The 27821-nt window shown below is 39.1% G+C and overlaps 1 protein-coding gene across 4 annotated transcripts in view; it reads right to left on the reverse strand.

The window, feature by feature from the left end:
* PLA2G4A (phospholipase A2 group IVA) overlaps window positions 1-27821 on the reverse strand; it is a 112609-nt gene that overhangs the window by 28287 nt on the left and 56501 nt on the right. For all 4 annotated transcript variants that reach the window (XM_020795117.3, XM_072998117.2, XM_072998119.2 and 1 more), the window contains 9 exons: window positions 27274-27311; window positions 26349-26478; window positions 21915-22051; window positions 20838-21060; window positions 19292-19406; window positions 12908-13045; window positions 11502-11600; window positions 5891-5959; window positions 4147-4389 (listed from right to left, as the gene is read on the reverse strand). In XM_020795117.3, coding sequence (XP_020650776.2) covers window positions 4147-4389; window positions 5891-5959; window positions 11502-11600; window positions 12908-13045; window positions 19292-19406; window positions 20838-21060; window positions 21915-22051; window positions 26349-26478; window positions 27274-27311 — 1192 coding nt within the window. The remainder of the gene's footprint in view (window positions 1-4146; window positions 4390-5890; window positions 5960-11501; window positions 11601-12907; window positions 13046-19291; window positions 19407-20837; window positions 21061-21914; window positions 22052-26348; window positions 26479-27273; window positions 27312-27821) is intronic.

Consider the following 27821-nt stretch of genomic DNA (forward strand, 5'->3'; position numbering starts at 1 on the left):
TAATTATATATTGATCTTGCAAGTACGCCTGTGAGCAGCCTGAATATTGTTGGAAGGCACCTGATTGATTAATAATTACTGAGTTCATTGCCCTTTTGATGATCTTTTATTATAAAAAATGTGTGGCCTGTTGTCATCCAATCTTCAGTTATGGAATTTTGAAGTAAATGATTAAATTGCACCGATATAATTTGATGGAGACTTAAAATTTTAGAGCATCATCTTTACATGGGCCTAATTTCTTTTGCTCTGCATTTTATCCTAGTGATTTATAGAATGGGAACTGGTTATTTTAAAAATGCATGTTTTCCCTATATTGTTCCAACTGTCGATCATAACTTTAAATTTTCTTTGCTGTAGCTGTTACCTGTTGTTTTAACTTTTCCATATTTCAACAACTTTCCTTTCTAGGTCATATCTTTTGCATAGTCTGGCTTTTACTTTATCACTTCTAAGTTTTGAATCTTCAGGTATTTTAAGTTGCTAATATCTGCATGTAATTTGTTTAATTTTTTTCAGCCAAATTTTCCATTTTGGAATGCCAGGAGTTTTCTGGGGTTTTTTGCAGCTTGTAACTAGGTTCCATGGTAATTACGGTAGCAATGCTATACATGAGCTGGTTTATTTTCTTTAGTGTGTTGTTTGGAATTGCTCTGATTACTATATTTGCATCTGTCAGTAGATCTTTTATTGGTTTATTTTGCAACTGGTGCAAGATCGGGAGCCTTTGTCTTTCTGTGTTTTGATCAATATGGGTTACTGTTTTTTCCCTCTGTGATGTCTGCTGTTCTGTCAACTCATAGTGTCCGGGTTGTTTCATAGGTTGTTTCTCTACTGATACATTCTACTATTGTGTCTACATCTACCCTCCATTTGTCTTCCATACCATGGTTATTGTCCTGTGTTGATTTTTCTTTCCTAGTTCTTGCAGTTCCACTTCTGAAAACACTTTACTCCAGATGATAAAACTTCTCTGGTCCATTCACTGTTGTTCAGTTTTGTCACTATTTGGGTACACCCTTTTCCAAATTTCCATCATCTTTCTTGAAAACCACAGGCTGTTGGGTTTGCCTTATAATAGCATTTCATGATTTCTAAATTTTCAGGAGTCCACGTTTTGTGTTTACCTTGTTCCAGTAGCTTTACAGCAGCCTGTCCTGGTCTCTCAACAGCATCTGCTGGGCCCTGTAGCTCATTTGTCCATCAGATGTCAGGGGCTATAGCCTGTTGACCCAGACAATGACCAATGTAGTATAGATTTATTCCTTTGCATCATAATTGGTGGTTGGTGTACACAGTTAGTCTGGCTTCTCAGCTGAGACCTGTGTGGCTTGGGTGACCCTTCAGGTAGCAACACTACCACCAGTGTGTTCGAGTATTGGCGTATTATATACGTTCTTTGAACATATTAATGCAAAAATATTTTAAAATATATTTAGAAAGACAACTATTTTTTTTAAAAAAAGGCAATACTGTTGTGTCTTAGATCTATGATGTGGAATATTTTTTTAGAAGTTCTGTTGCCCAAACTGAAAAAAAAAGAGCAAAAATATAATATTGAACTGAAAATGGTTCTGAAAACTGAAGTAAGGATTCTTACAACTTCTATAAGAAAAAAGTTAAAATAATCTGGAATTTTTAGTACAGACAATAAAGATTAATGGACAATATGTCAGAGCATAGAAAATGGTGGGTCCCTGCAAAGCATTTTGTATAGCAGCTACCATCTAGGGATGTAAAAATCATTCAGTTTTATCTTCACTATGTTTTGCAGAGCCCCATTTCACTCTTGGCCATTTCACTCTCATGGCCGTTTCCTATTTGGCCATGAGATTTTGTTGTTCTCTCAACTGATAATAATCTCAGAATTGCAGAGCTGGAAGGGACCCTTTGGATCATTGAGTCCCAGTGGGGAATTGAACTCTCAATCATTCTTTGAAGTGTAATTTTTTTCTTGCTTGTTTTCCCAAAAGTACACTTCATGCAGTTTCCTAACCTATGCATTTTACCATACTGCTCCACTGAATGAAGTGTGTGAGCACCTTTCAAATATAGAAAAAAAATAGTCATGTGTTTTTAGAGGAATGTACAGTATTCATGGTTTTGTATACCGTATTTTTCGCTCCATAAGACGCACCTTTCCATAAGACGCACCAATTTTTAGGAGAAGAAAACAGGGAAATATAATCTGTTTTCTTCGCTCCATAAGATGCACAGACTTTCCATCCCCCCTGTTTTGTGGGGAAAAAGTGCGTCTTATGGTGCGAAAAATACAGTATATTTCATTTTTTGCCCCAGCATGTTGCAACCCTTGGAAATATATGTATTTCTGAGATATGATGGGCTTCATCCTGCTCCTAGTATTGGGATACATGACACCAATATTTTAGCAAAGGAACTATGAATCCAACAGATTTCTATCCCTGTTCTTACCAGCCCTTATTATAGGCTAGCTTCATGTCGGCTGATCAAAGTTGCAATTCAGCAACCTTTGAATAGCCACATGTTCCTCAGTCCTCAGTTAGAAGTTGGTGAATACTGAGAAAGCAAGTTGAGTCTGGGAACAAAACAGAATGGCAGCACTTTCAGATCAAAGAAATCTAAGCATCAACAATGGATAAAGAGAGTGGATAAAGTCATAGGCCAAAATCTAACAGGTAGTCCCAATAACACCTGTAAACTCATTGAATCAATGGGATTAGTACAAGTGTTAATCTGATTTACCATTCAACAACTGATTTAATGAGACTAGTCTTTTTAGAACTAGCACCTGGTTTTAGGCCACAGAGGACAGATCTATGAATAAGTCACTTGCCATAAACACCAAGAAGGGCTTGCTGCATAATTGAATGCTTGCTGATGCAAACTTTGATCTTGCAAAGTCAGGGTGGTGGTGTTTAAAACCTAAAGCTGCCATTAAAAAGCATTTCACCTACTATGTTCAACATTTTAGTGTGTCAGAGGTCCATTCTTGTTCTACCAGTAAATATCCGTAGCAGATAGCTATAAACAACTAGAAGCGGATGAAAAAAATATTTATCAATGTACAGGCGGAAATGATGACACAGCCACTTAGAAAAAGCATTTCTGTTAACAAATGCCATTTGAGATGTTGCTGTTTCAGTTTAGCTTTTCAAACACTTAAGTACCATTTAGAATTCCACAATGACAAGCAATTTCATCATACCTAATGACTTTTAAAAGTCATTTATTGTTACGATAGAGATACCCAAGGCATGAATGGAGGAAGAGTATGGTGATCTAGTTACAACACATATATACTAAGCACTGCTTTGCTTACATATCCATCCAAATTTCAGTGATGTGGGTGTTAAAAAGCTTAGTGGAGAAAACTAATAAACCAGAAATCCTGTACAGTATTTACCACAGAATCTACCATTCTAGCTTCCAGCAACTTCACTATCTTCATTGACAAGTGGTTCTTAACCATTTATTGTCCAATATTGGCGGTGGTGATGGCACCGGATCCGCTGCCAGCACCAGCTGCTCTGGATCCGCCTGTCAGATCTTCTGCCAGCACCGTGGCTGCAGCCGCCATCACCCCATATCGCCCCCCCTTCTGTTCCTTCACAACCATGTCACCCCTTTAACCCGATATCACTCAGGTTAAGAACCACTGACCTAAATCACCAAGCAGGGACTCATCAATTGCCAGAACCTGATGAAAGTTACACCATTTGTGCTAGCAGGTATAACTAAGCAACAGAACTTTGGCCAACATATTAGTTACATTATTCTTGATGTTTTGGTAGTTAGTATTATTGCTGTGTATAAGGTAGTAACATCCACCAATCATTATAAAACAAATGGATTTCCACCCCTTTGTTGATGAAATTCCAGCTTCTCATCAGTTTTTCTGCCATTTCATTGTTCATTGTTGAGCACAGTGCATGGATTCCAAAGGAGAAGATATAGAGATATGTATAATGCATGTAGGTCAACGGTGACATATTTTCAATACACTGTGACTTTAGACAGAAGGAGTGATCTTCAACACAGAGATGTTTCACTGAAAATGGGACTTCTGAACAAATGTGGCTAGAGATAGACAACATTTAATTCAGTGATTAACATAATCTATTTCTCTCATTCTGTAAGTGAGTGGCCAAAGGCATATGTACTGACCTGCCACAGCCGTATCCATTTCATCATCTTCCACAGATTCCTGAGAGATGAGACCAGCCAGAGGGGAAAGTGGATAACATGTACTGAGGTTCAAGCCCAGCATGAAATTGTGTACTTTGCCAGCACGACCTTCTCTGGTGGTAAAAAGGGCGCTGTCTCCCACTAGAGCCATAAACATACGCTGGACCCAGCTTTCCTGACTGCTCTGTTCATATTCTTTTTTAGCATCAGGGTTTTCTGTGCCTGTATACAGAAGATGCACAGAAGAAGTGACAACACATAACACATTAGAGAAAAATGATCATACATTCTTCTTGAATTAATAATTCAATAAAAGTCTACTTTATTTCTAATCACCACATAGAAGTGATATCAGGCTTTCAAAAGCTTTGCCAGCAACAGAGTACAAGATGGCGCAGGTTCTAACAAGCAGGTAAACTTCTAAATATCGGTCCAACAATGACTTGCAGATCAGCTACCTGAGACGGGACTAGCTTGGCCCTCAAAGCTCAGCAATAGCCAGTGGCCTCTTGGAGATGAATGGGACACAGCAACTATGAATGCCACAATGGTATGAAATAGCTGTGATCTCCACTGGCGAAGGGACTAAATGCCTCGGTGGAGCCACAGACCTTCAAGTGACCACTGTCACAGAAATTATGCCTTTTCAGAAGAGAAAATGCACTTTACATGCCAATGCAATAAATGATGCTTTAGCTGACTATTCAACGAAGCAGCTTCAAGTGTTTTGTAATTCTATGCAGGACAGAAAGGGTTGCATAATCACTCCACATCAGGTATATTCTGAGGCAGAAACAATGTCACTCTGAGGTTTCTTAAGCCAAGTCCTTAGGCGGCCTGAATCATAACCCTGCATCAGTATCCTGCCTATAACTTGGAGAGGTAACAAAACTGTCTCCTCTAGTTGTATATCACACAGAGAGTTTTAAGAGTATCATAAGCATGTTTTTCCATTGAGTTCCATGGGCTTAATTGCTTGTGAATACATTTAGAACTGATCCTACCGAAATCCATGGGATCAGCCCAGTGCAAATGCTTTAACTTAAGTGGGCATATAATCAGGCTTTAAATATGCTCATAAATGCCACAGTTATGGAGAAGTTTCTTTAGTCTCCCTGTATGTATGTGTGTACATATCTCTATGTGTTACTGACATATAACACCATGCACATGAGTACAAAATGGATTTGACATGACAGCTAAGGAGCTAGGAATCAAAAAATTTAAATCTCAACATTGCCATGAGTTTACTAGCCACACTCAAACAAACCGACCCAGCCTCAGCTCTGTTGGCCATAAGGATATAATATCTTTGACCTATCTTCAGGTTTGTTTTTCAGAGAAGGCTTAAAAATGGCCTTTGGGTGGGTCCTTTTAAGGAGAAAGGTGGGGTAAAAACATTTTGAATCACTCACTCATTCACTCAATCAATCAATCTTTGGCCTTCATCTATCATCAACCCTAATCAACACAGTCAACAATAACACATACACTGAGCATATCAAAGCACATATCATTGACATTTTTTCATCTGTATGTGAAAATAAAATATTCAGTCCATATTGGTTATTTATTCCGTATTGTGCATTAAGAAAAACTCATAAAAACTGTCTACTCTGTGCAATGGTCTTAATTAACCTATGACCTTTATGTTCCTTTTTTAAGGCAATGTCTTACTCCAATGGGACATACTTTCTTAAAAGTGTCATGTTTGGTGACTTACCTTTTGGCTCTTGTGATTCATCATCACTGTCTGAATCATTGCTTACAAGATGCCGTAGCCTGATATTTTCTGTGGGGAAAAACCAAGCAAGGCTTTAATAGGAGAGATGGGAGAGTCAAAAGCAATTACAAAAGTTACCCCATCCAGTGGGGACACGGAAAATCAACACCCCTACTGACATATACTGTATGACTTTTCCACACATCTCTGTACATACAGAGACTTCTATGGGTATTTATTAAGGGACCAAAGTAGTGGTGATACACCTTTGGTGACAGCATACTGGACCATTATGTGGGCTCTCACAGTCTGCTCTGCACATTGTGAAAGGGGTTTGGTGCATATTCCCCTGCACAGAAGCTTTAACAGAGTATTGCCACATCCAAGGAATCATAAAAATGTGCATCAGATTATTTATTGTCCCATTCCAAGGGATCTTTCATATGTATAATAGCAAACAAATTAAAAAGTAAAAGCTCAAGACAGTTAAATGTTTTATTGAATTAACCCTGCAATACACACTACTCTGCATTGAAAGAGACTGGGGAAAACATTTAATGTTTTATTACTATATTTTCTGGCCATCTGACAGGGATTCTGTCTTGTTCTTTCCAGCATCTCATTTAAAATATTTATATTAAATTTAACAAAATTAAAAACGAATAATCTGACTTCAGCAAAGGTTATAGACACCTACCTAACCTCTTCCTTACCACTAAACCTCTCAAACGTGTACCCTAGGCTCCTTTTCTTATACTATTATGGCCATGAAGACACTCCTTCACGGTTGGCTCTCACATTATTCTTACTATAATGTATCAGAACATCTTCATATATGGGTAAATCATACCCAATCAGTTATTTGGGGGTTTTTTTCCTGATAGAGGAAGGAGACAGTGGCTGAAATCCTGCTACTTAGCAAATTAAGTCACAAAGTAGGACCGTTTGAATCAATGGAACTTACAGTGAAGTTGACACATCAAATCTCCACTGATTCAGGGGGCCTACCATAGCTGTGACTTAGTATGCTAAGCAACAGGACTGCAGCTAATGTGAGCCACTATTAACAGAGGAAGTTTTTGTATTCACCTTGGCAACATGGAAGGCAGCCACATAGAAAGCTTTTATAGTTGCAACCACATCACTAAACATGTACACAAGCTGAAAGAAGTAGCAACAGGAAGAAGTAGAAATACATACAAAATGATGGCTCTGCCCTATTCCACATCAGCATCTGTTTTTTTCAGGGATGATATACTTTTACTGGGATTTGATCCTGGATTTATATCCTCATTACTTCACTGATATGAAACCAGAATTTCCCAATACGGATTAAATGCTAAACTCTGGCTTAAAGCAAATCAGGACTGAAGTGCCAAATGTGTGCAAGAGGAGGAAACAGATTCTGCCCCACCTCTGTACCTTTCAAATATTTCAAAAGGGCTATTGTATCTCCCCTCAGTCTTCTTTTCTCAAGGCTAAATATGTCCAGTTTTTTTCAGTCTTTCCTCATGGCTTCCAGTCTCTTTATGATCCTTGTTGCCCTCCTCTGTACTTGATCTAGTTTGCTGGCATCCTTCTTGAAGTGTGGCGTCCAGAACTGGACACAGTACTCTAGATGAGGCCTAACAAGTGCCAAATAGGTAAAGGTAAAGGTTCCCCTTGACAATTTTTGTCCAGTCATGTTCGACTCTAGGGGGCGGTGCTCATCCCCGTTTCCAAGCCATAGAGCCAGCGTTTTGTCTGAAGACAATCTTCCGTGGTGACATGGCCAGTGCGACTTCGACACGGAACGCTGTTACCTTCCCACCGAGGTGGTCCCTATTTATCTACTTGCATTTGCATGCTTTCGAACCGCTAGGTTGGTGGGAGAACAAGTGCCAAACAGAAGGGAACTAATAGCTGGAGACTATACAGCATCCCAAAATAGCATTTGCCTTTTTTGCAGTCACATCACTCTGCTGGCTCATATGGCAACTCAAGGACAATTCCAAGATCCTTCTCACTTGTAGGATTCCTGTATGAAGGAATGTGTTGTCTTAGAACACGGCTTCCTAAACTATGGCTTATGAAACCCAGAACAAATGTACAAAATGGTTTCCAGCCACATTAAAAACTCATTTTGCCTTACAAAAGCTCCTAGCATTGTTATAAACTAATGTTTCTAAACAATTCAAACATTTTAGTCATGAATCTCTCGCTGTTGAATATAATATGACTAGACACATGGAATAAAAAGCTCCTGAAAGTTCATATCAAAGAACTTGCTAAATTGCTCCAAAGTTTTAAAAGCCTCAGACTAGGTGGGCCTAATCTTTCTTTCTTTCTTTCTTTCTTTCTTTCTTTCTTTCTTTCTTTCTTTCTTTCTTTCTTTCTTTCTTTCTTTCTTTCTTTCTTTCTTTCTTTCTTTCTTTCTTTCTTTCTTTCTTTACTTCATACAGGAATGACTGGGAAAGGTTTGTATTTCAGACAACAAACAGAAAGACTCCTTTAAATTATATTTGCTATGACTTTTACAAGAGTCATGCACTTATGCAATCTATGTCTAAGTAGATCAACGTCAAGGTTATGCCATGGCACATTTACTTCTTTTTTCCCCTCCACAATATATAGTTACTCAGACAGTACTCTGTCATTAATGTGAATACCATACAGTAAAGTTAAACAACAGACATTTAAGAGAGGTGACCAAATAAGAGCAAGGCGAAAGAAACAACCTGAAAAGGAAGCAAAGCCACACGTACAGATTCTAAATGCCTGCCTTCAGCCTAATGTAAGAGTTATTTATACCTAATCCCACTGAAACAACTGTCTTAACTGTGCTTCATTGATGTTGCAATGGATTTTCTTCCTCTTTTAGGTTTAGGACCAAATCCAGTATAAATCCCATCTAATGGACACCTATTAAAATCACTAGGACATAGGTGAGTGGTGCCTTACAAGACTGATTCATTTAAATGTGTGTGTCATAGGTCATCAAGTTTGAGTTAGCTTATAGAAATCCTAAAAGAACTGTCAAGATAAGTGAGACATTTAAGGAGTGGTTTTACCAGTTCCATCACCTCTGCTGTAAATTTCCACAGCCACGCAAGGATTCGAAACATAAATTCAACAGTACTTTAAATGTATCAGAAGATCAATTGCTGCCAATTACTGGGGGGGCCACAAAATCAGCTATACGGGGATGGGAGGGGGGAACCTGGAGGACAGCAGAGATTTCTGAATCCATTGATTCATCCTCTCTTAATTGTTCCTCTCTTCACACTTTCTTCCCCTTCTTTCTCATAGCATTCTCCTTTCTCAAGGGCCATACTCCAACACTTTAGGAGTTTTGGCCTATCAAATGAGATAAATGGGGATATAACAACCAAAAAAGTCTTCTTGGTAGGGGTCCCCTGGCTGTAGAAGGTTCACTCAGAAAAAATTGCATAAAATGTCCTATTTTTAGTGGCAAGTATCCACAATTCAAAATGCTAGGAAATGGCATGATACTGCTAACCACTTCTCATCCAAAAGGCAAAGCAATTGCCATGGCTATTTCTCAACAAATGTCAATGTTTGTGAGCACAAAAGTCCAAGTTGCAAAGGCCAATAATTTTCTCCCAAAATTCCTCAGCTGGAATACTTATTGGCCATTCTTGGGCTGTGGGATTCTGGCAACTACAGTCCCAAAAAGGAATGTTTTCAAATGCTGGCTATGGCCACTTCAGACTTAGAACATTTTATGGAAAATTAAATCCATTCTTTTAAAAATTCCATGGAGCAGCCCTACAAGTCTGTCATGATGTGTCTTTTGCTCAGAAAGCATCTTGTGACCTTACATGTTTATTGTGGTTTTAGCTTTTATAGACTAGAGCCCACCACATCAGACATTTTGTATGTTTTTCTCAACTGGCAGATTACTTGTTCCTGCCAATTGAGCATAACCCTCTCATTTGATGTTGCAGGCAGTAGTCCAGGAAATCTTACACCATCAGAGATCTGTTAGTTTAGAAGGCCATGAGAATCTTTATTGATTTACAATTAATAAATTGTTTGGTTTACTGGCAATCCTAATTTTCGACTGCTTTATGCTTTGCTATCCTCAAATGCTTAGAACTGCCTTCCAGATAATTGAGTGAGGCCACTTCTTTGTCACTTTGTCATGAAATCCTAGACACATAGTTTGAGTCACATATGGGACAAAATGTTTTTGGATCTTGATTAAAGTAGTGTTTTTGCATCTCCTGAGACTCACAATGAGAATAAATGCAGCTTGCTTTAAGAATGCACCCTTTTTGAGGCTTATGAGGTGCCTGAGAGAAGGCAATGTGCACAAAATTATGTGCCCTAATTAACATGTGCATTTTAACATGTGGTAATTGTAAAAAACAAATATTTCAAAAAAGAAAAAACAACAACCCTCTGAATTATGAATGTGGGACACTGAATCCATGATTCAAAATCGCAGGAAATGGCCCAATATTGTGCAATATCATGCCCACACTGCCAGCAGGAAAAAGGATGCCAAGCTCTGCATACCAAAGGGCAGCCTGACTGTTGACATCATCAGTGACAGCAGTCAAGATGGTCTATAGGATAATCCCCTGTACTTACTACCACTTGTTGAAAAAGAGCTCTGATAATTGCTTTGTGTTTGGGTGTGAAATGGTTTCTGGGATTCTGGGAGTCAGTTTCTGGGATTTTCCCTTGCTTGGTCACTTTTTTGAATGGGCTGCTTCCCAGATTAGCAATGAGCACAACACTGGTTGTGCACACCACATGGTGAGTGGTAAATGGAACTGCCAGTTTGGGAGAGAGAGTCTGGGCTTCCCAGACATCTGTGGTACCAATATTCATATCCCCAGGGATACAAATATGAATATCCCATGTCTAATGAGATGCTATTGATTTATAAGATCTGAGCAGATCTCATCAGGGCAGCCCACCTTTTTTCTAAGAGCTAAAAAACTGGTACAATAAATTGCATTGATGCTCTAGAACACAGTTTTTCTTATTATAATCAAACAAATCAAACATTTGAAGACAGAACAGGAAGCATTATCTGACAGGAGATCAAGGCAGAAATAAGTAACAAGATACGTCTTGATTCCTGGTGGGATTAATTAGCATAAGAAAAATGCTGCTGGAGCAGAGGTGGCAGCCATTAGTACAGCATCCTACTTTCTACAGTGACAGGCCAGATGCTGCAAGGAAGCGGAGGAAAGGATGTGAGGGAAATAGTCCTTTTGCTGTACTCCAGTAATTCAGACACTTATTCTCTCTGGACATAGGCCTTCATTATAATTAGCGTTACTATTTTCTTGAAGTACAACTCATGGAATCTCCCAGTCAAACTGAACACTGGATCCTGGAAGCTGTAATCCGAAGAAGTCACCTCTCCAAGCTGTAGAAGCCACCAGTAGATTAACCTCTTGAATTTTCTCACTAGAGGGCAATACTACAAAGATATTTAAGGTACCTTAGATATTTAAGGTGTCAAGGTATCTTAGAATCTTGCAAAAGTTTTGTGAGGAAAAAATAAAGAGAGCAGAAATTATATCTAAGCATGGACACAAAACTCAGCAGCCATTATTGCCAACTATCATATTTTTTTCAAAAACTGCAATACCTAGCTCTTCTTCCATTGTGGGCCCTTTATTCTTCGAATTGGAATTAGAAACTCCAAGGACTCTGTTGAATAATATAGCAAATGCACTTCCCCAAACACCTACAGAGGGGGAAAAAGAATAATTATTTACATTATGATAAATAACAATGTATGAAATCCTTTTGCCATAACTTATGCCACATGAGGTTGATAGTGTCGTCATCAGCAATTTTTTAAAATGTTTTAAATTAAATATTTCCAGCTTCTGTCTGAAGTCTCCTCTGTAATCCTGCTCATTGCTGAGAAGCCATGGGTTCCACAGGATGGGAGGGAGAAGCCTTTAATTACTGAAAATTGCCACTGCTGATAAACTCATCTTGGTGATGATGTCACCAATTAACAAATTCTCCGCTGCTGGAGCTCCCATAGCTTTCCAACAGTTCCAGGAATTACATGGGTACCTCGGGAGCTTCAGGACAGAAGTTGGAAATATTTAATTTCCAAACTGCATGAGAATCTTTACATAGTGTATGTTACATCAACGTAATTTGAGCCATTTTTTAAAACTTAAAACTAGATCGTATCTTGGTAACAGTTGAAATGGATGTTCACTAGGTTAACGCACCTAAATGCATGTTTAAATAATCAAAGTTTAAGCCACGCATTGGACAGAAATGTTCTATTAGCACCAAAGCCAACTCACATTTGCTATTATTCATCACTGTGTTGTGTGCCAGAACCCACAGAAAGCAGCAGGGTTTAAGAACCAATCAAGTGGTCCAAACCATTCTTCTGTCCTGTATGACATACTCTCAGGAATAATTACTTTTGGCACTGTATAAATGTTACGATTAAAACAAATATCCAAGAGTGGGTGAAATTTCACTAGATGGCCCTTTGTAAGTAGGACTATATTTCCTCCGTTTCTTCTGTGTGGTGACAGTAGTGGTCTACCTGAGAGGAACTGCTATAACATTAACAACATAACAAATATAACGATCTTTTGAATATTAAGGTAATGGCCAAAATAAAAACTAGATGGAAATTGTTAGTTATTATATATGTTTATTATGGATAATATTTACATACATTTGTTTATTACTACAGATAGTATTACTACAGATCATATTTAATTCTGAAATATAATTTTCAAGGGCACAGCAATACCTAAATAATGAATAGAAAAAGGTGGAAAATATAATTCTGCATTGTTGTTAGGTGTTGTGAAGCTGGAACCAACTTACAATGACTCCAATAGGGCATTCAATGTGAGATATTTAAGAACTGGTTTTACTAGTTCCACACCCCTAGTGAATTTCCATGACTGAGCTAGGACTCAAACCCAAGCCTCCTGAATCCTTATCCATCACTCTACTACACTGGGCATCATTCTGTATAACTGGGTATAATTCAAAGCAATTACTTACCCATTAAGAAATGCAAAGGATTCTCTTTATAGTTCTTCACTACTGTTCCCATGAAAAATTTGCTGCCAAATAAACTGGGAGTCATAAAGGTCCCATATTTAGCCATCCCAATCTCATAAGGACTGAATTCTACCCAATCTGCGAATAAATTTGTAAAAGAAAACAAAATATTGGTTAGCATGAAATGCTGATCAGCACTCTGGGTGAATCTATCAGTTTCCCTGTTTCAAATGTTTTTAAAGCTCAAATTCTTTCAATTGAATTTATGGAGAAAACTGAATTTTGGAATGCACTAATGAAAAAAAAGGAAACCAAATTAAATTCCCTCTACTTAACAAAGAATGCTAGTTAGCATGAAATGAAAAACACCAGATACTATTTAGTTTACCACAGGCACAGTACCCGTGTGAAGAAGACTCCTCAAATCCCAGAGCACTAATTTTCTTCTCTCTTATCCACCCAACCACACAAGGATATGAATATATAGTAGTTAACCTGCAATGCATACACATGTGAATCTAGAATTATATTAAAGTGGAGCCGGCAGCACTCCAGATATTGTCAGATTGCAACACTCAGCAACTAGCTAGAGAGTGGCAGTCCAACTGCACTTGGGGAGCCACGCTATCCTCTGTTAGAGGAAGGCAAAGAGTTAACCCTCCTTTTCATGTTTATGCCAATAACTAATGATCTGAGAATGGACATTTTCATTTAGAGGAAGGCTGGATGAGGATAAAAGTAGCATGCATGTATCTTCTGCCTCTTCTAATTATATGTTTTGCTGCTTGCCTGACTGAGTGAGCAGAGGACGCACATTGTACAACAGAACTACTCTGAGCTCACAGCAATCATTTTGTATGAATGCTACCCTTACAAAGACATTGGACTGCATCCATTGAATAAGAACATTCCCAGATGACTTGGATTGTTTTGAAAGATGGACAAAAATATTTTCAGAAGCACAGCTGCGTAACAATGACCAAAAACAATGGACAATTTTAGAAAAGACAGACCATTTTCCCTTTAATTCTGAGCCTGTCAAAAATTTCTTCAGCAGCAAAAACAAACCAAAGTTTTTGGAAGAAAAGCTTTCTTGAGTAAAACAGTTTATGAGATTCACATCATTTTTGACTCTCCATTCAACGAGCGATGATTGAACAAACAGATTTGAGGGCCAACAGGATGGTTACAAAGAGTACTGAGGAAACTAAAAGCTAACAGATTTAGGATGGTATATCCACATATGCAGAAGTAACCCCACTGAACTCAAAAGGATTTATTTCTGTAGATGTACAAGAGTGCGGTGTTTGCATGGCATGAGCATTCACAAACTATACTTTTATTGCTAGAGCCTATTCAGATGCACTGTATTGTTTTCACTCGACATACACAGAGAGAAAGAACAGCAGTAGCAGTAGCCTAATCTTTTTAGCTTTGCTCTTCTTCCTGTTCCTCCTGTAATGGAACGTACGGTACCCCTGTCCTCAAATCAATTCTGAATTAGCAGAATTTTATAAAATTATAGTTCACAAATTGCACACCACATAGGTGTGTACACTTGAACAAAGTCAAGTGTCATACTGTTGAACTGACACCCATTTTCATAGTGAGGAGGACAGAGGTAATGGTGACTTTCAAATAAGAAAGACTAATCAGGTTGAAATGCTGAATTGGTTCACTGATTCTTCATGCATCTCATGAAATGAGTTTGAGTCAACAAAAATTTACACCACAATTAAATCTGCTAGCCTCTGAAGTACTAGAAGATGCTGAGTTGTCTGTGCTACAAGAGACGAGTGAGACCACCCCACGGAAACAGAAATATTATGATGCCATCCTATGAAAACAGAAAAATGCTTCTTGCATCTCAGAAAAATTTGCTCTACGATTATGAGACTCTTGGTGCAATTAGTTCAGCAACAACAAAAATCTGTTCAGTCCTTGTACACAAGCAGGATGGATTTGATTTAAATCAAGTTGATTTAACTCACAATTTAAAACACTAGTCAGCAAGACTCAATTTAAATCATGATTTTTAAATGTAAAGACTCATTCTTGTTGGTAGTTATCTTTAATATTTGCAACCAGATGAAGATTTCATATTTAGAATAATCTGTCAGATTAGTAAAACAGCTACTGTATATCAGAACTAGACATGGGGATAAATATAAAAACAAATCAAGATATTTGTTAAATATTCCTGATTCATCAGATATTTGTTGCTTCATATTCTTGGGGTCCAGAGACTCCAACGAATAAGAAGCAACAAATATAACCCTTTTATATTCATCCCTTCATTCCCTATCTACTTATGCCACCGCAGATCAGCTTTTCCTTGGGGGCATATGCAGAGAGGCGGTGTCCCTTTCGATGGAAAAGGCTTCAGGAGTTAACCTTGAGGCAAAATCCAGAGCCGGAGTCCCAGAGGCAGTTTGTGTCATTCTGGCAACTCCTGTGACATCGCTGGAACTAGTTGTATTGGCTCTTCCCTTTCCATTGGACTATTTCAGCGACGTGGAGAGGGTTGATTTGCCGCCTGGGTAACAGCCTATCCTCCATATTATTTTACCCAGGCTTTGTGCCCTGGAGAGGACACTCCAGCTTTGCATACAGCATTGAAGTCCTCCATACAGAGCACGTTACCATAGTCTCTCGAGACTGAAGGATGTCAATGAATAAAATCTCAGTGCAGCTTGCTAAATCAAAGCTTCCCTCAGAGGGTAGATATGAAGAATGCTTTGTAAGTTGGGCTTCTTGGGCAATAAATCAGGAAGAAAACTGAGTATGTTGTAAAGCTCTCTTAATCCAAGTTTGCTCTGTACAAATGTCATTCTTAGCTGTAATTAGCATAAACCATTATTTGGACATCTGCTTCAGAACACTTTTTTACGAAAGAGTTTTCAGGAAATTCTGAATCATGCTTAAGGTATTCTGAGTTAATGCTAATGAATACTTAACAAAGACAAAATATGGCTGAACAGATTATGTGACATTGCATAATATAATTCATGACAGTGACACTGTACAACATCGCTTTTCATCACGGTGTACAGCAACACCCTTGGTGTCTAGCTTCCTGGCTTTCTAGTGGCTCAGCCAATATGAGAATAGTCTTAACTCTGATCTTGAACAGCTTCCTGCACCTGCCCCTTTCATCTTTTCAGAACTCATTTAGGAGTCTATCATGCTATTATGGGGAGCCCTTCAGCAAACTATGTGCCAAAATGTTCAACCTATACAGACAACATTTAAAAACAAGATACCTATGGGTGACACAGAGAAGTGGCAAAATTAATTACAGTTAAACCACCTGTGAACAAGTCTAAACACATCTCTTTCTTACTCATTGCTACAGCAGGCGCCCCTATAGAGTGTGTCTGACTATTAATAATTACTTATGGTCCTGGGCATGATGAATATCCATTAGGAACAAAAATTTTATGAATAGTGTGAATTCAAAAATCTTCAATTTTGAAACTTGCTAGCAGGTAGCAGAAATTTTGACCCAGTTGTTCCAAGATTGATATTTCAACTGAATAAAGACACCTGTAAGTAGCACAACCAGCTGACTTAAAATCCATAGATAAAGTAATGAAAGAAAAGCTTGTTGCTTCATTTCTTTAAGACATTCCTATTTATTTATGTTATCTTAAACATAAAGTAGTGGTGGGTAATGACTCTAGTTTCCGAGGTGCTGTCAAGCTACTCTGGGTTTTGATCTGCAATTTATGAAATTACAAAAAGTGCTGGATCCTCTTCTGCAAAGATGTTCAGTACCTTGGGTAACTTAAAGTGGAGAGTAAAACACACAGTGGATTCACAGAACTTCTGAAACTGCAGTCACCAGCTGCCATTGAATATAACTGTGCAGCTCTCATGTGACTGATCTCCAACCAGTTGTGAAACTGGACGTTCAACTCGTCATGCACCCAATCGGGGAACAGGAGCCTGAAGGAATACGAAAATCACTACAGTGGTACCCCGCTTGACTATGACCCCTCTTGACGACAAAATCGCTTTACGATGACTATAGCGATCGCAAAATGATGTTTCTATGGGGGTTTTTCGACAATTTGGTCCCTGCTTCGGGAACCGTTTTTTCGCAAAATGATGATTTGTTTGCAAAATGGCTACCCGCTGTTTTCCGGACCGATTGTTCGCAACACAGGGATCATAAAATGGCTGCCCTATGGAGGATCTTCGCTGGACGATGAGGTATTTCCTCCATTGGAACGCATTGACTGGTTTTCAATGCATTCCAATGTTTTTGTGGGGGTTTTTTTTTTGGGTTGATGATGATTTCGCTTAACAGCTATTTTCCTGGAACGCATTATTGTCATCAAGCAGGGCACCACTATATATGATTGCCCTTCTGTGCACTGTTTTTCTACAGTTTAATTTTAGCCATTATGGGTTTTTTTTGTTTTTTTGTCCAAGTGAGACAAAGAAAAGTATTTAAATTAAATGATACCAGAGGGACATAAAAAGAGAACTGACTAAGATGAAGAGCTGAAATTACTCAAACTAACATAATACTAATTCAGATTGCTTGCATATACACAACTATCCAGTTTGATGAGATTTGAAAGGAATAATCCAAAGAAGCAAAAAACAATCCAAGAAATAATTTGAAATGCAATCTTGTATGTTTTTTTTTTTGCATGAATCTAATCAATGCACCTACATGCCATTAAGTATTTTTAGCCTATAAGAAAAGACAGCAAGTACTCAAAACTGTAAGATAAGTATGTTTGAAGGGCACTTGCACCTATATGAGCCTTAAAATCAGCTGGAGGTGCTGCTCGTGTGTATGTCAAACACATTTGTTAGACTGCTGAGCATGAAACAATGGCCTAAATCCAATTGCTAGTTGCAGCCTGAGTAGACTCACTGAATCAAACTGCTGAAAAGAAAGTCAACACTAATGTAAATCTTTTTGATTCAATGTGTCTACACTGGCTTGCCAACTGGATTCAGGTGAGAGTCTTTTCTGTGATGGCTCTACCCTCACAGACTGCCTCACCTTGGAATGTGCAGGTAGTCTTCTCTTTGGCTTAAATGCACCTTAAATTCTTGGATATTGCAATCCACTTTTGAGTGAAAGGACGCCTGTTTTTATTTTCTAATTTATATTGTTATTTTAAATGTCTTATGTTGCTGGTCTAATTATATTTTGTAGTCTTACATTTTTACTTTGTAAACTGCTTCAAAGTGCTATCTCAATAAACTGATGAAAATGTTTTTCAGTACAAAACAGTACAACAGACAGACAGACAGACAGACAGACAGACAGACAGACAGATAGATAGATATTGTGCACAACTATATGAACAAAGTTCAGAAATAAACAAAAATGAGTGAATTATGGATTATTTATTACTGGTGCAAAATCGGAGAATATTGAAGCTCAAAATTGAAAGTGAGAAATCAAACTGGGAAAATTTCTTAAGTATTTTAGCAATTTGATCTATTTGTAAAGGCAGTCCTGAAATGCAACTACAGGCAACATCATCAAACTATGGTGGTGGTCCTTAATCTCTTCTGGGTCACAGACTCCCTTGAGAATCTGCTGAATGCTATGGTCCTTGTATCCCCAAATAACACACAAAAACACAACCAGTTCACAAGGCCCCCAAAGCCCAACCATGGACCTCTTAGTGGTCCATGGCCCCTAGGTTAAGAACCCCTGGTCTAAATATATGTGTATGCAGATACATTCATGCCTGAGAAGTGAGCTGAAGATCATACTGTGTCTGGAATGTACAATGAACATCACAGTCCATTTGTAGGAGCCAGGGTGGACAACAAGCACAGCACTGAAAGCTATGTTGAAACCTCCAGCCCCCACTCTGTAACTGTTGAAAAATTTTGCTCAGAAAGTTTCATTGTGCTCTTTAGGAGGCATGGGAGTGGTTTTGTCATTTTTTGGGGGGTGGGTGGGGTCCAGCACTTTCAGTTTTAAAAAATGTTCAATAGACGACACTACAGTGGGTTTTTTTCTTTTTAAAAAACCACTTTTCAGCTAACTAAAAACCATTGCACTAACCTTTTCAGTACAACACAGCACTAATTTAAAAAAATTGAACAGTTTAAAAATTCAAATATGCAAATTGACTTCTTTGGCCTCCCCTTGAGAGTGTGGGTGTCAAGCTGCCAGCAAATCTGAAAAATGGATCTCAGCCATAATGTAAGTCCAGAAGCAATCCATCCATCCATCCATCCATCCATCCATCCATCCATCCATCCATCCATCCATCCATCCATCCATCCATCCATCCATCCATCCATCCATCCAAGAATTACAGTATAGTTCAGCTGTTTCCAGTCAAGATAACACACATTAATGTTAAATGATTCATGTTATTAAGGTGATAAAACACTTACCTGCAAACATCAGTTCTGATACATCAGGTTTAACATGGAGGCATGTAAAAAGGGGCAGAGCAGACTGTGCATTCTTAATTTTCTCTTTCATGGTGGACAAAGTGGTGTCCATTCTCTATGAGAAAGAAGGAGCAGAAGCAATGTGAAGACTAGAGTTGCCATCATTGTCATCATCCTATAAGAACTGCAGAGCTGAAAGGGACCGTATGAATCATCGCATCCAGGCCCTGTTAGGGGAGTACAGTGAGGAATCAAACTCCCAAATTCTGATATATAAACCACTGAGCTATGCAGCAGCTGAATACTCTGCTATTACTTGATTGCCTTTGCAAAACTATACAAGAAGGCAAAACAACAACAGAAGTACATGTGATTATGGACTGATAATCTTAAACAAAGTCCATGGCTATTTATGCAAACCATAATCTCTCAGAAACACGGTCAGGAACCTGGAACAGAAACAGCTGAGCCTGTGTCTCAAAGTATGCAAGTTACATTCAAAGAGTGGACAATTACAGCTACATTCTAAGATAGTCCCCCAACCAATAAGTCAATAAAAAAGATAACCATTTACGTTTACATTTATCAGATGTAACTTGAATTCTTACCCTTTCAGTTACTTTTTTAAAAAAATATGAAAGTTATAAAATTGCTGGCATATGATACAGAAAACATTCTCCTCCCATCCACTTCATAATCACTTCCATATCTTCAACAAAGTACAAGGAATAGCACATGCCAGTGCTTGAAGCATATGATATTCATCCTTCATTGTTTAGTAAAGGCAAACTCTACTAACTATTAAAGTAATCAAGAAAGTAACAATTATACCAACAAAGGAGTTGAGTTGCCCACTGTTAAGGTCCAATCATGCTATACCTTAATTGCACCTCAATTACTGGAAAAAGCAACTAATTACAAACCACTAATTATCTGTATCTAGTTACCAAATCCAAGAGACCTTATGCAGGATGAGCAACTTGTGGTCCTCCAGATGTTGCTGACTTGAAATATTCATCAGCCTTAGCCTGCAAAGCTAAGTAATATGGAACATGGGAGTTCCAGTTCAGTAACATCTGGAGGCCCACAAGTCGGCCATGCTGTTCTTGTGTATTAATGGTAATAGCTAGGAAACAGTGGCTGGAAAACACAGTGCTAACCAATCTCTGCATCTCTAGTATTACTTTTGGCTCAGAAAAACCAAACTAAAAACATGCAGCACAATCAACTAGTGCAAAAGTCATAAAATCTGTTATCTGGAAAGAGCATTCCTACCTGATAGACAGGAGAATGGTGTAAGATGGTTCACACAATAAGACAATGCTTATGTAAGATAGAATTAGGGAAACAAATTAACAATACCAGCACAATCCATTTTTTTTGCAATTTTGTGCGATCAAAAATACAATTATACAAAGTCACATGAATTCATTGATAGAAGAAAGTTATTTTAAAAATACTACAGGATTTCCGATAGTAATATAGCATTACTGGTCCCACCCCCAAGATTTAGACAATTTTCACAATCATTTAAATAGAAACCTACATTTTGAATAAGTGTTTCTCCAATCAACATTCCAAAGATGTCTGTAAAGGTGACCGGTTGACCAGACCTCTTCTTTTTCCATAGCGCTTCAATATACCGTTTCACCTTCTGGGGAGTAAGCAGTTTTAATGGATTGTGGCTGACATTCATTCTCAACTCTTCATTTATCTCCTTTGGCCCCTTCACTGGGAAATCTGGGTGAGAATACAGTGTGGACATATACCTGTAAATTAAAGAAAGCTTTTCAGTAGGTATAAAGAGGTTCCACAAGTTCACCAACACCCAAGGTCAGAGGGTGACATAATACAAAATCTTTCATGCTGAAATCTGCTAGATCTTTTTAAGCTTGAAGTATAACAGGAAAAGCTACCTGTCCACTAACATCTGTTCCAGCAATTACTCTCAAGTGACTTAGACAAAAATGTTTCATCACGTTTCATTGTGATCTTTTAAATGGGTATGTCAGGTATTGAACCTGCGGCCTCCAGCATACAGGTGAGCTAAGGACCTGCATGGCCACTTCCAATATACCAAGCTGCTATAACCTACTGTTACAAGACCCAGCTGGAAGGACTGAAAGAACAGCTCTGGAAGCCTCATCAGTGCTGATTCCATTGTTGTAGATAAGACTGCTTCTATTGGGGCTGCCTCCTTTTTGGCTTCGGAGGTTTCAAAGGGCTTCCTCCAATGTCGGAGGAATCCTTTTGAAAGCTCCAAAGGCAGGGAGGAAGGGCAGGAAATTCAAATTTCCCGCCCTTTCAGGTTCGTAACTCGATCTGCGTTCACAAATAGGGTCTGCTACTTACGATGAGATTGGGTTCGTAACCCGAAACATTTTCAACTAGGGCCATTACACTGTTGGTTCATATTCAGCTTGTGATCTACGACAATTCCAAGATCCTTCTCGCTCGTAGTTTGAAACTATTTTACAGTGCCCAGTCATTCACATGCACCTAAATTTTAATATAGACATGGACACATATAACTAAGAACACTGCCCAAAATCTCTTCACTTTAAGGTAATTTATTCTATAGCCCAATAAGATAAGAAGACTTAAGACATGAATATTGACCTACCATGTGGATCCAGATAAGCCAGCAATATATGTTGCACAATCCAAAATTCCAGATTCATACAGTGCTTTCATCACACCTGCAAACCCCACCATGGCACGAAATCCACCACCAGATCCCAATATTGCGATCACCGGGACCTGAACATACATACGATAAGAAGGTGTTTTAAAGTAGTCACTGTTAGGCATAAATATCATATTAGATGCTCCTTTGTGTAAATATATCCTAGTGACGTTTTTTTAAAAGAAGAAAAGAAGAGCCCACAAGAACAATGGAAGGAAGAAGCTGCTTTAGCCATTCTCAGTTTGTTTTTCCCCCAGATTACAAACCCAAAGTATGGCTCCATTTCCTCCCAACACCTACATTTCAACTTTCCAAGAAACAAGAGGCATTTGACACCCTTCAGGGAAATAAGCTACAGTACTTGAGTGTGGAAAACACAGGAATGTTACATTCCCTCACTCCTTGAAAAGTTTCCCTCTTCATATTATTTCCTCTTGAAGGAGTCTTGAATGTTAGCTTCTGTAACATCTAGTTAAACCCTTCCTCTCTGCATTAGCCACTCAAAGAGATCAATCTTTGGTCAATACAGATTTAGACCTCTAACATGGGGCGCATGTGTGCATGTGGTGCTCAATATATCTGCTTACTGGTGTTCCTGTGCTTCTACCAGCCCAGATTGTCTTCAAATCAACTAAGGAACAAAAATAGTCTCTGACTGACTTAGAAGCCTTCTGAGTCAGAAAGACACTACACATTTCAGAAAATGAGCACTTTGGCAGTATATGCACATTCCTGTCCTTTCAACCTATCGCTCATTCTTCCTCAAACCATGTCAGTTTCTATTTTGCATCAAACAAATGCTGCAGTGGTTTTGGCTGGCAAATATCATTCAATTACCGTATTTTTCCGTGTATAAGACCCCCCCAAATGTATAAAACAACCCCCTAATTTTGATCCTTGATGGAGGCGGAGGAGCAGTTAATGGGCAAGTGCTCTTCCAGGTCTGTCTCCTGCTGCTGCTGCTGCCTCCGCTGCCCGCCCAATCACCTCCTCCAGTGCGACTGCCGGGGCTCACCTCCAGCTCAAGTCACCGCCTTGTCCCCTGCCCTAAGGAGACGATGGCTGGAGGAGGTGATCCAGTGGTGGCGGAGGCAGGAAGAGGCGCCTGAGCGCAGAAATGGCAGGAACATCTAGTCCAACAACTTAACAATGCAGGAAATTTATAACAAGATCACTCCTAGCTAACGTCCATCTACTGTCCATTGCTTAGCTTTACCTCTTCTTTTTCCTTTTTTTCCCATCTTGGTCTCTTGTAGTACAATTGGGCCTCATTTTTTTTAATGCATTTATGTTTTCATTTATTATATTTGTATCTTTGGCTATCAGTATTTTGTGTAAACTGCCCAGAGTAGACATGTTCTAGATGGGAGGTATATAAGTCTAATAAAATAAATAAATAAATAAATCTTTTATTTAAAATTCTTCAGCGGAAGAGAATGACGTGAGGTATTTCATTGTTAAACCTTCTCCAAGAACTACTCATTGGCAGCACATCAACTTCATTTCCCATAAAGACTTACAGTTAACCCTTTAGACCTCATCCTCTACTGAAGCAAAGCCAAAGAACATGTAGCTGCATGTTCTCATATCTTCCCTTGTTACTATTTCCCCAACCAACTCTAATGACAACTAGCCAATGTTATTCCCTACAGTACAGTGGTCCCCAACTTTTTTGGGGCCGTGGACCAGTTGGGGGTAGCAAGCTCCATGTGTGAGGGGAGGCAGGGACACCCCCTCGTTTGTTCGTTGGGTGTGTTATGCTCGCGTGGTGGGCGTGTCACACTCACACAGTTGGCATGTCACGCCTGTGGGGGGTGTCATGCTCGTGCATGAGACACACCCACCACAAGCGTGACATGCCCCCCGCAGGCATGACAACCCCCCCCCCGCAGGTGCGACATGCCCCCCACGCAAGCATGACATGCCCACTGCACATGCGTGCAGGGGGATGGCGATCCACATCCATGGCCCAGTTCTGGCAAGCCCATGAACTAGATGCTCTAGTATATCTCTGTTTGGCTTGGGGCCCAGTTTATCACTTTTTTTTCTCATGCAGTAACAATATGTGCACATCTACTGAGAATTCCCTGCCATCCAGCATAACTTAGTCCCAGAACTTTCTCCTGTCTGTTTCAGAATCCGTTCGTTCGTTTAGTCGTTCAGTCATGTCTGACTCTTCATGACCCCATGGACCAGAGCACGCCAGGCCCTCCTATCTTCCACTGCCTCCCCGAGTTGTGTCAAATTCATATTGGTTGCTTCAATGACACTGTCCAACCATCTCATCCTCTGTCATCTCCTTCTCCTCTTGCCCTCACACTTTCACAACATCAGGGTCTTTTCCAGAGAGTCTTCTCTTCTCATGAGATGGCCAAAGTATTGGAGCCTCAGCTTCAGGATCTGTCCTTCCAGTGATCACTTAGGGTTGATTTCCTTTAGAATTGATAGGTTTGTTCTCCTTGCAGTCCAGGGGACTCTCAAGAGCCTCCTCCAGCACCACAATTCAAAGGCATAATTTCTTCGGCGGTCTGCTTTCTTTATGGCCCAGTTCTCACTTCCATACATCACAACAGGAAAAACCATAGCTTTGACTATTCGGACTTTTGTTGGCAAGGTGATGTCTCTGCTTTTTAAGATGCTGTCAAGGTTTGCCATCGCTTTCCTCCCAAGAAGCAGGCGTCTTTTAATTCTGTGGCTGCTGTCTCCATCTGCAGTGATCATGGAGCCCAAGAAAGTAAAATCTGTCACTGCCTCCATATCTTCCCCTTCTATTTCCCAGGAGGTGATTGGACCAGTGGCCATGATCTTAGTTTTTTTTGATGTTGAGTTTCAGGCTATTTTTTGCACTCTCCTCTTTCACTCTCATTACAAGGTTCTTTAATTCTTCCTCACTTTCTGCCATCAGAGTGGTACCATCTGCACATCGGAGGTTGTTGATATTTCTTCCGGCAATCTTAATTCCGGCTTGGGTTTCTTCCAGTCCAGCCTTCCACATGATGTATTCTGCATATAAGTTAAATAAGCCGGGGGACAATATACAGCCTTGTCGTACTCCTTTCCCAATTTTGAACCAATCAGTGTCAGAAGTACCATCACACAATTATTAAAAAATCAGATAATTTTCACCCAATACTGTAAACATCAAAAGCATCCATTATTGTTATTTCCTCCTCTTCAACTGACAGAGATCTTTTGCATAGGTATGTATAAGTCTTTATCATTGTTAGTTCATTTTTGCACAAGAGGTTTAATGTGGCATCAGAAGTCCTACAAGCTATGTCTTAAGGTTTTTCTCCTACTTAGTGACAAAAAAAAGAGAGAAATACAACACTTTATTTAAGACTAAAAGCAAAAAAGCAAAGTGTGCTGCTTATATACCGCCCCATAGCGCTTCAAGCACTCTCTGGGCGGTTTACAATTTAATTATACAGGCTACACATTGCCCCCCCAGCAAGCTGGGTACTCATTTTACTGACCTCGGAAGGATAGAAGGCTGAGTCAACCTTGAACCGGCTACCTGGGATTTGAGCCCCAGGTCGTGAGCACAGTTTTAGCTGCAGTACAGCGATTTAACCACTGCGCCACGAGGCTCCTCAGCCTAAAAGCAAAAGCAATATCCTCAACTTGTATCTTAGGAAAAGTAATCCTAATATCCATATCAGATTTTTGCATAAAGCATCCTTCAGTTTTGAAATCCTTCAGAGAGCCTCCTCGCTTAGTCCCTCTACCTTCAGAAAGATGTCTGATGGAGACTAAAAAACAATGCTTTCTAAACAGCTGTTCCCATGTTCTGAAAGTCCTTCCCATGGAAAACTAAGCCAACCCACTTCCTCTTGCCTTTTCACCAATGGGCAAATACCTTTCATTCATCTTAGGTGACTAAGCTGGGTTACCTCAGGAGGCACCTTTAACTAAGTGAGCATGAGGAGTTTTCCTCTTTATTGATATGTTTCAATTACTTACTAATCTGTTTTATGTTTTACTTGCATTTCTTTTATTAGGTTTTAGGGTTAGGCTGCCTTGTTTGGATGAGAAAGCTGGAGTATAAATCTAACAACAACATAAAATGCATACATACTATATGCATACAGAGACAGATGTACATACATTTTCCCCGTGAATGATCAAGACCAAAAGGAGCTGCTAATGAAAGAATGCTGAAGCAAAAACATTTGATAGAGTTGGGAGATAAAATAGACCATGAAGTAAAACAGTAGCACAATATAAAGAGAAGGTATGCTTAGGGGTTTAAGCTAGTAATACTAGCATTGCATCCTGCTCTTCTGTGGTTATTCTCTCAGCAAAACAGGATCACAATACTCAAGAAAAACACCAGTCATGCAACTGCTGACATGAATCTTCCAAACTTACATCACGAGTGGAGGTCAAATCTGTCTTCATGAATTTGTTCAGATGGTACATTATTCTAGTTTTCCTCCGCTGTCGAAAATCCTTTTCTTCATCACACAGAGCCATGCTAAAACGGAGGTCTGTTTGGGAACTACAAAAGAGACAAGATCAACATCAAAAAGAAATTACTCGAACTAATAAGCCAACCAGGTAATTCAGATTCCTATTAATTTTTCTAGCAATAAAGCAAATCATGAAATATATTCAGTATGCTAGCACTGAAATAGCAGAAATTACCTTGGGTTTCTGAATGGCTGTGGTAAAAAGTGTGTTATCTAATACTGCGGTCCCCAACCTTGGGCCTCCAGATGTTCTTGGACTACAACTCCCAGAAGCCTTCACCACCACCTCTGTTGGCCTGGATTTCTAGGAGCTGAAGTCCAAGAAGGTTGGGGACCACTGATCTAATAAACACAATACAGTTCAGGGTGGAATGCAAGGGATTATAATGTACTCTGTATCTGGCTGTAACTCTGACACCACAGCATGCAATTGCAACACAGCATGGCTTCTAGGATATCTTGAATACAGAAATCAAGTTTTCTACAGGTTCTATCTTGCAGGTAGAAAGGCAGGAATGAAGGGGATAAAGTTCGGGGAACGGAGAAGAGCCTTGAGTGATCATAAAACAATCTGCACTATCAAGCATATACTTAAGTAACTCACCTTAAGATTAATGGAACTTTAGCTACTTCCTGTATGATATTATGCTACATGCCTACTTCATATCTGATGTTTTGTACCTTATAATATCACAAAATTTAGATTTTCACACATATTTCTGAAAACTATAACCAGGAAGCAGCAGCAAGAAAAAACATTATCAAAGCTGATACCTATCCATTACTTCCTTTGTTTTATTTTTCAGTGTGTCATTATTACTTACCAAACTTCAAGAGAAACTTCCAAAATAATTTCTGTCACCTAAGTTTTAAAAAAAAATTACAGTAGCATAGGTTTTTTGGTCAGTGAGCTCATGAGCATTATTTACAGATTCATTATTAACACAAAAACACGTAAGCCTATTTCTCAGTAGGAAAAGAGAATTATATAACCAAAGGAATGACAGAAAATGTAAAAATAAATGTAGAACCTGAAACTGTGACACCAAAATATTACAAGACAAACTCTTCAGATCAAAACAAGACACCTGCTTGCATAGCTTCCTATGTGCCGTACGGCCTAAGCGTTCCCAGGAAATGCACATGCAATGCATATACAAGAGAATTTAATCTAGGGCTTGATTAGATGGCTCAAATGCAGCAGGTTCAATAGAGCCGCTTAAGGTTGCACTGAGGTCCAGTATACCATTCGGTGCGATTCTTCTATCCACAAGGTACATGGAGCTCAAGTGACTTTACTTGATCACCTTCCGTAAGAAAAGAAGAGGGAAAAAACGGGGGGGCTAAGAGGTTAAGCTGAACAATGCTGGGA

This window comes from Pogona vitticeps, chromosome 4, assembly GCF_051106095.1.
Source record: "Pogona vitticeps strain Pit_001003342236 chromosome 4, PviZW2.1, whole genome shotgun sequence".
Taxonomy (NCBI): Eukaryota; Metazoa; Chordata; class Lepidosauria; order Squamata; family Agamidae; genus Pogona; species Pogona vitticeps.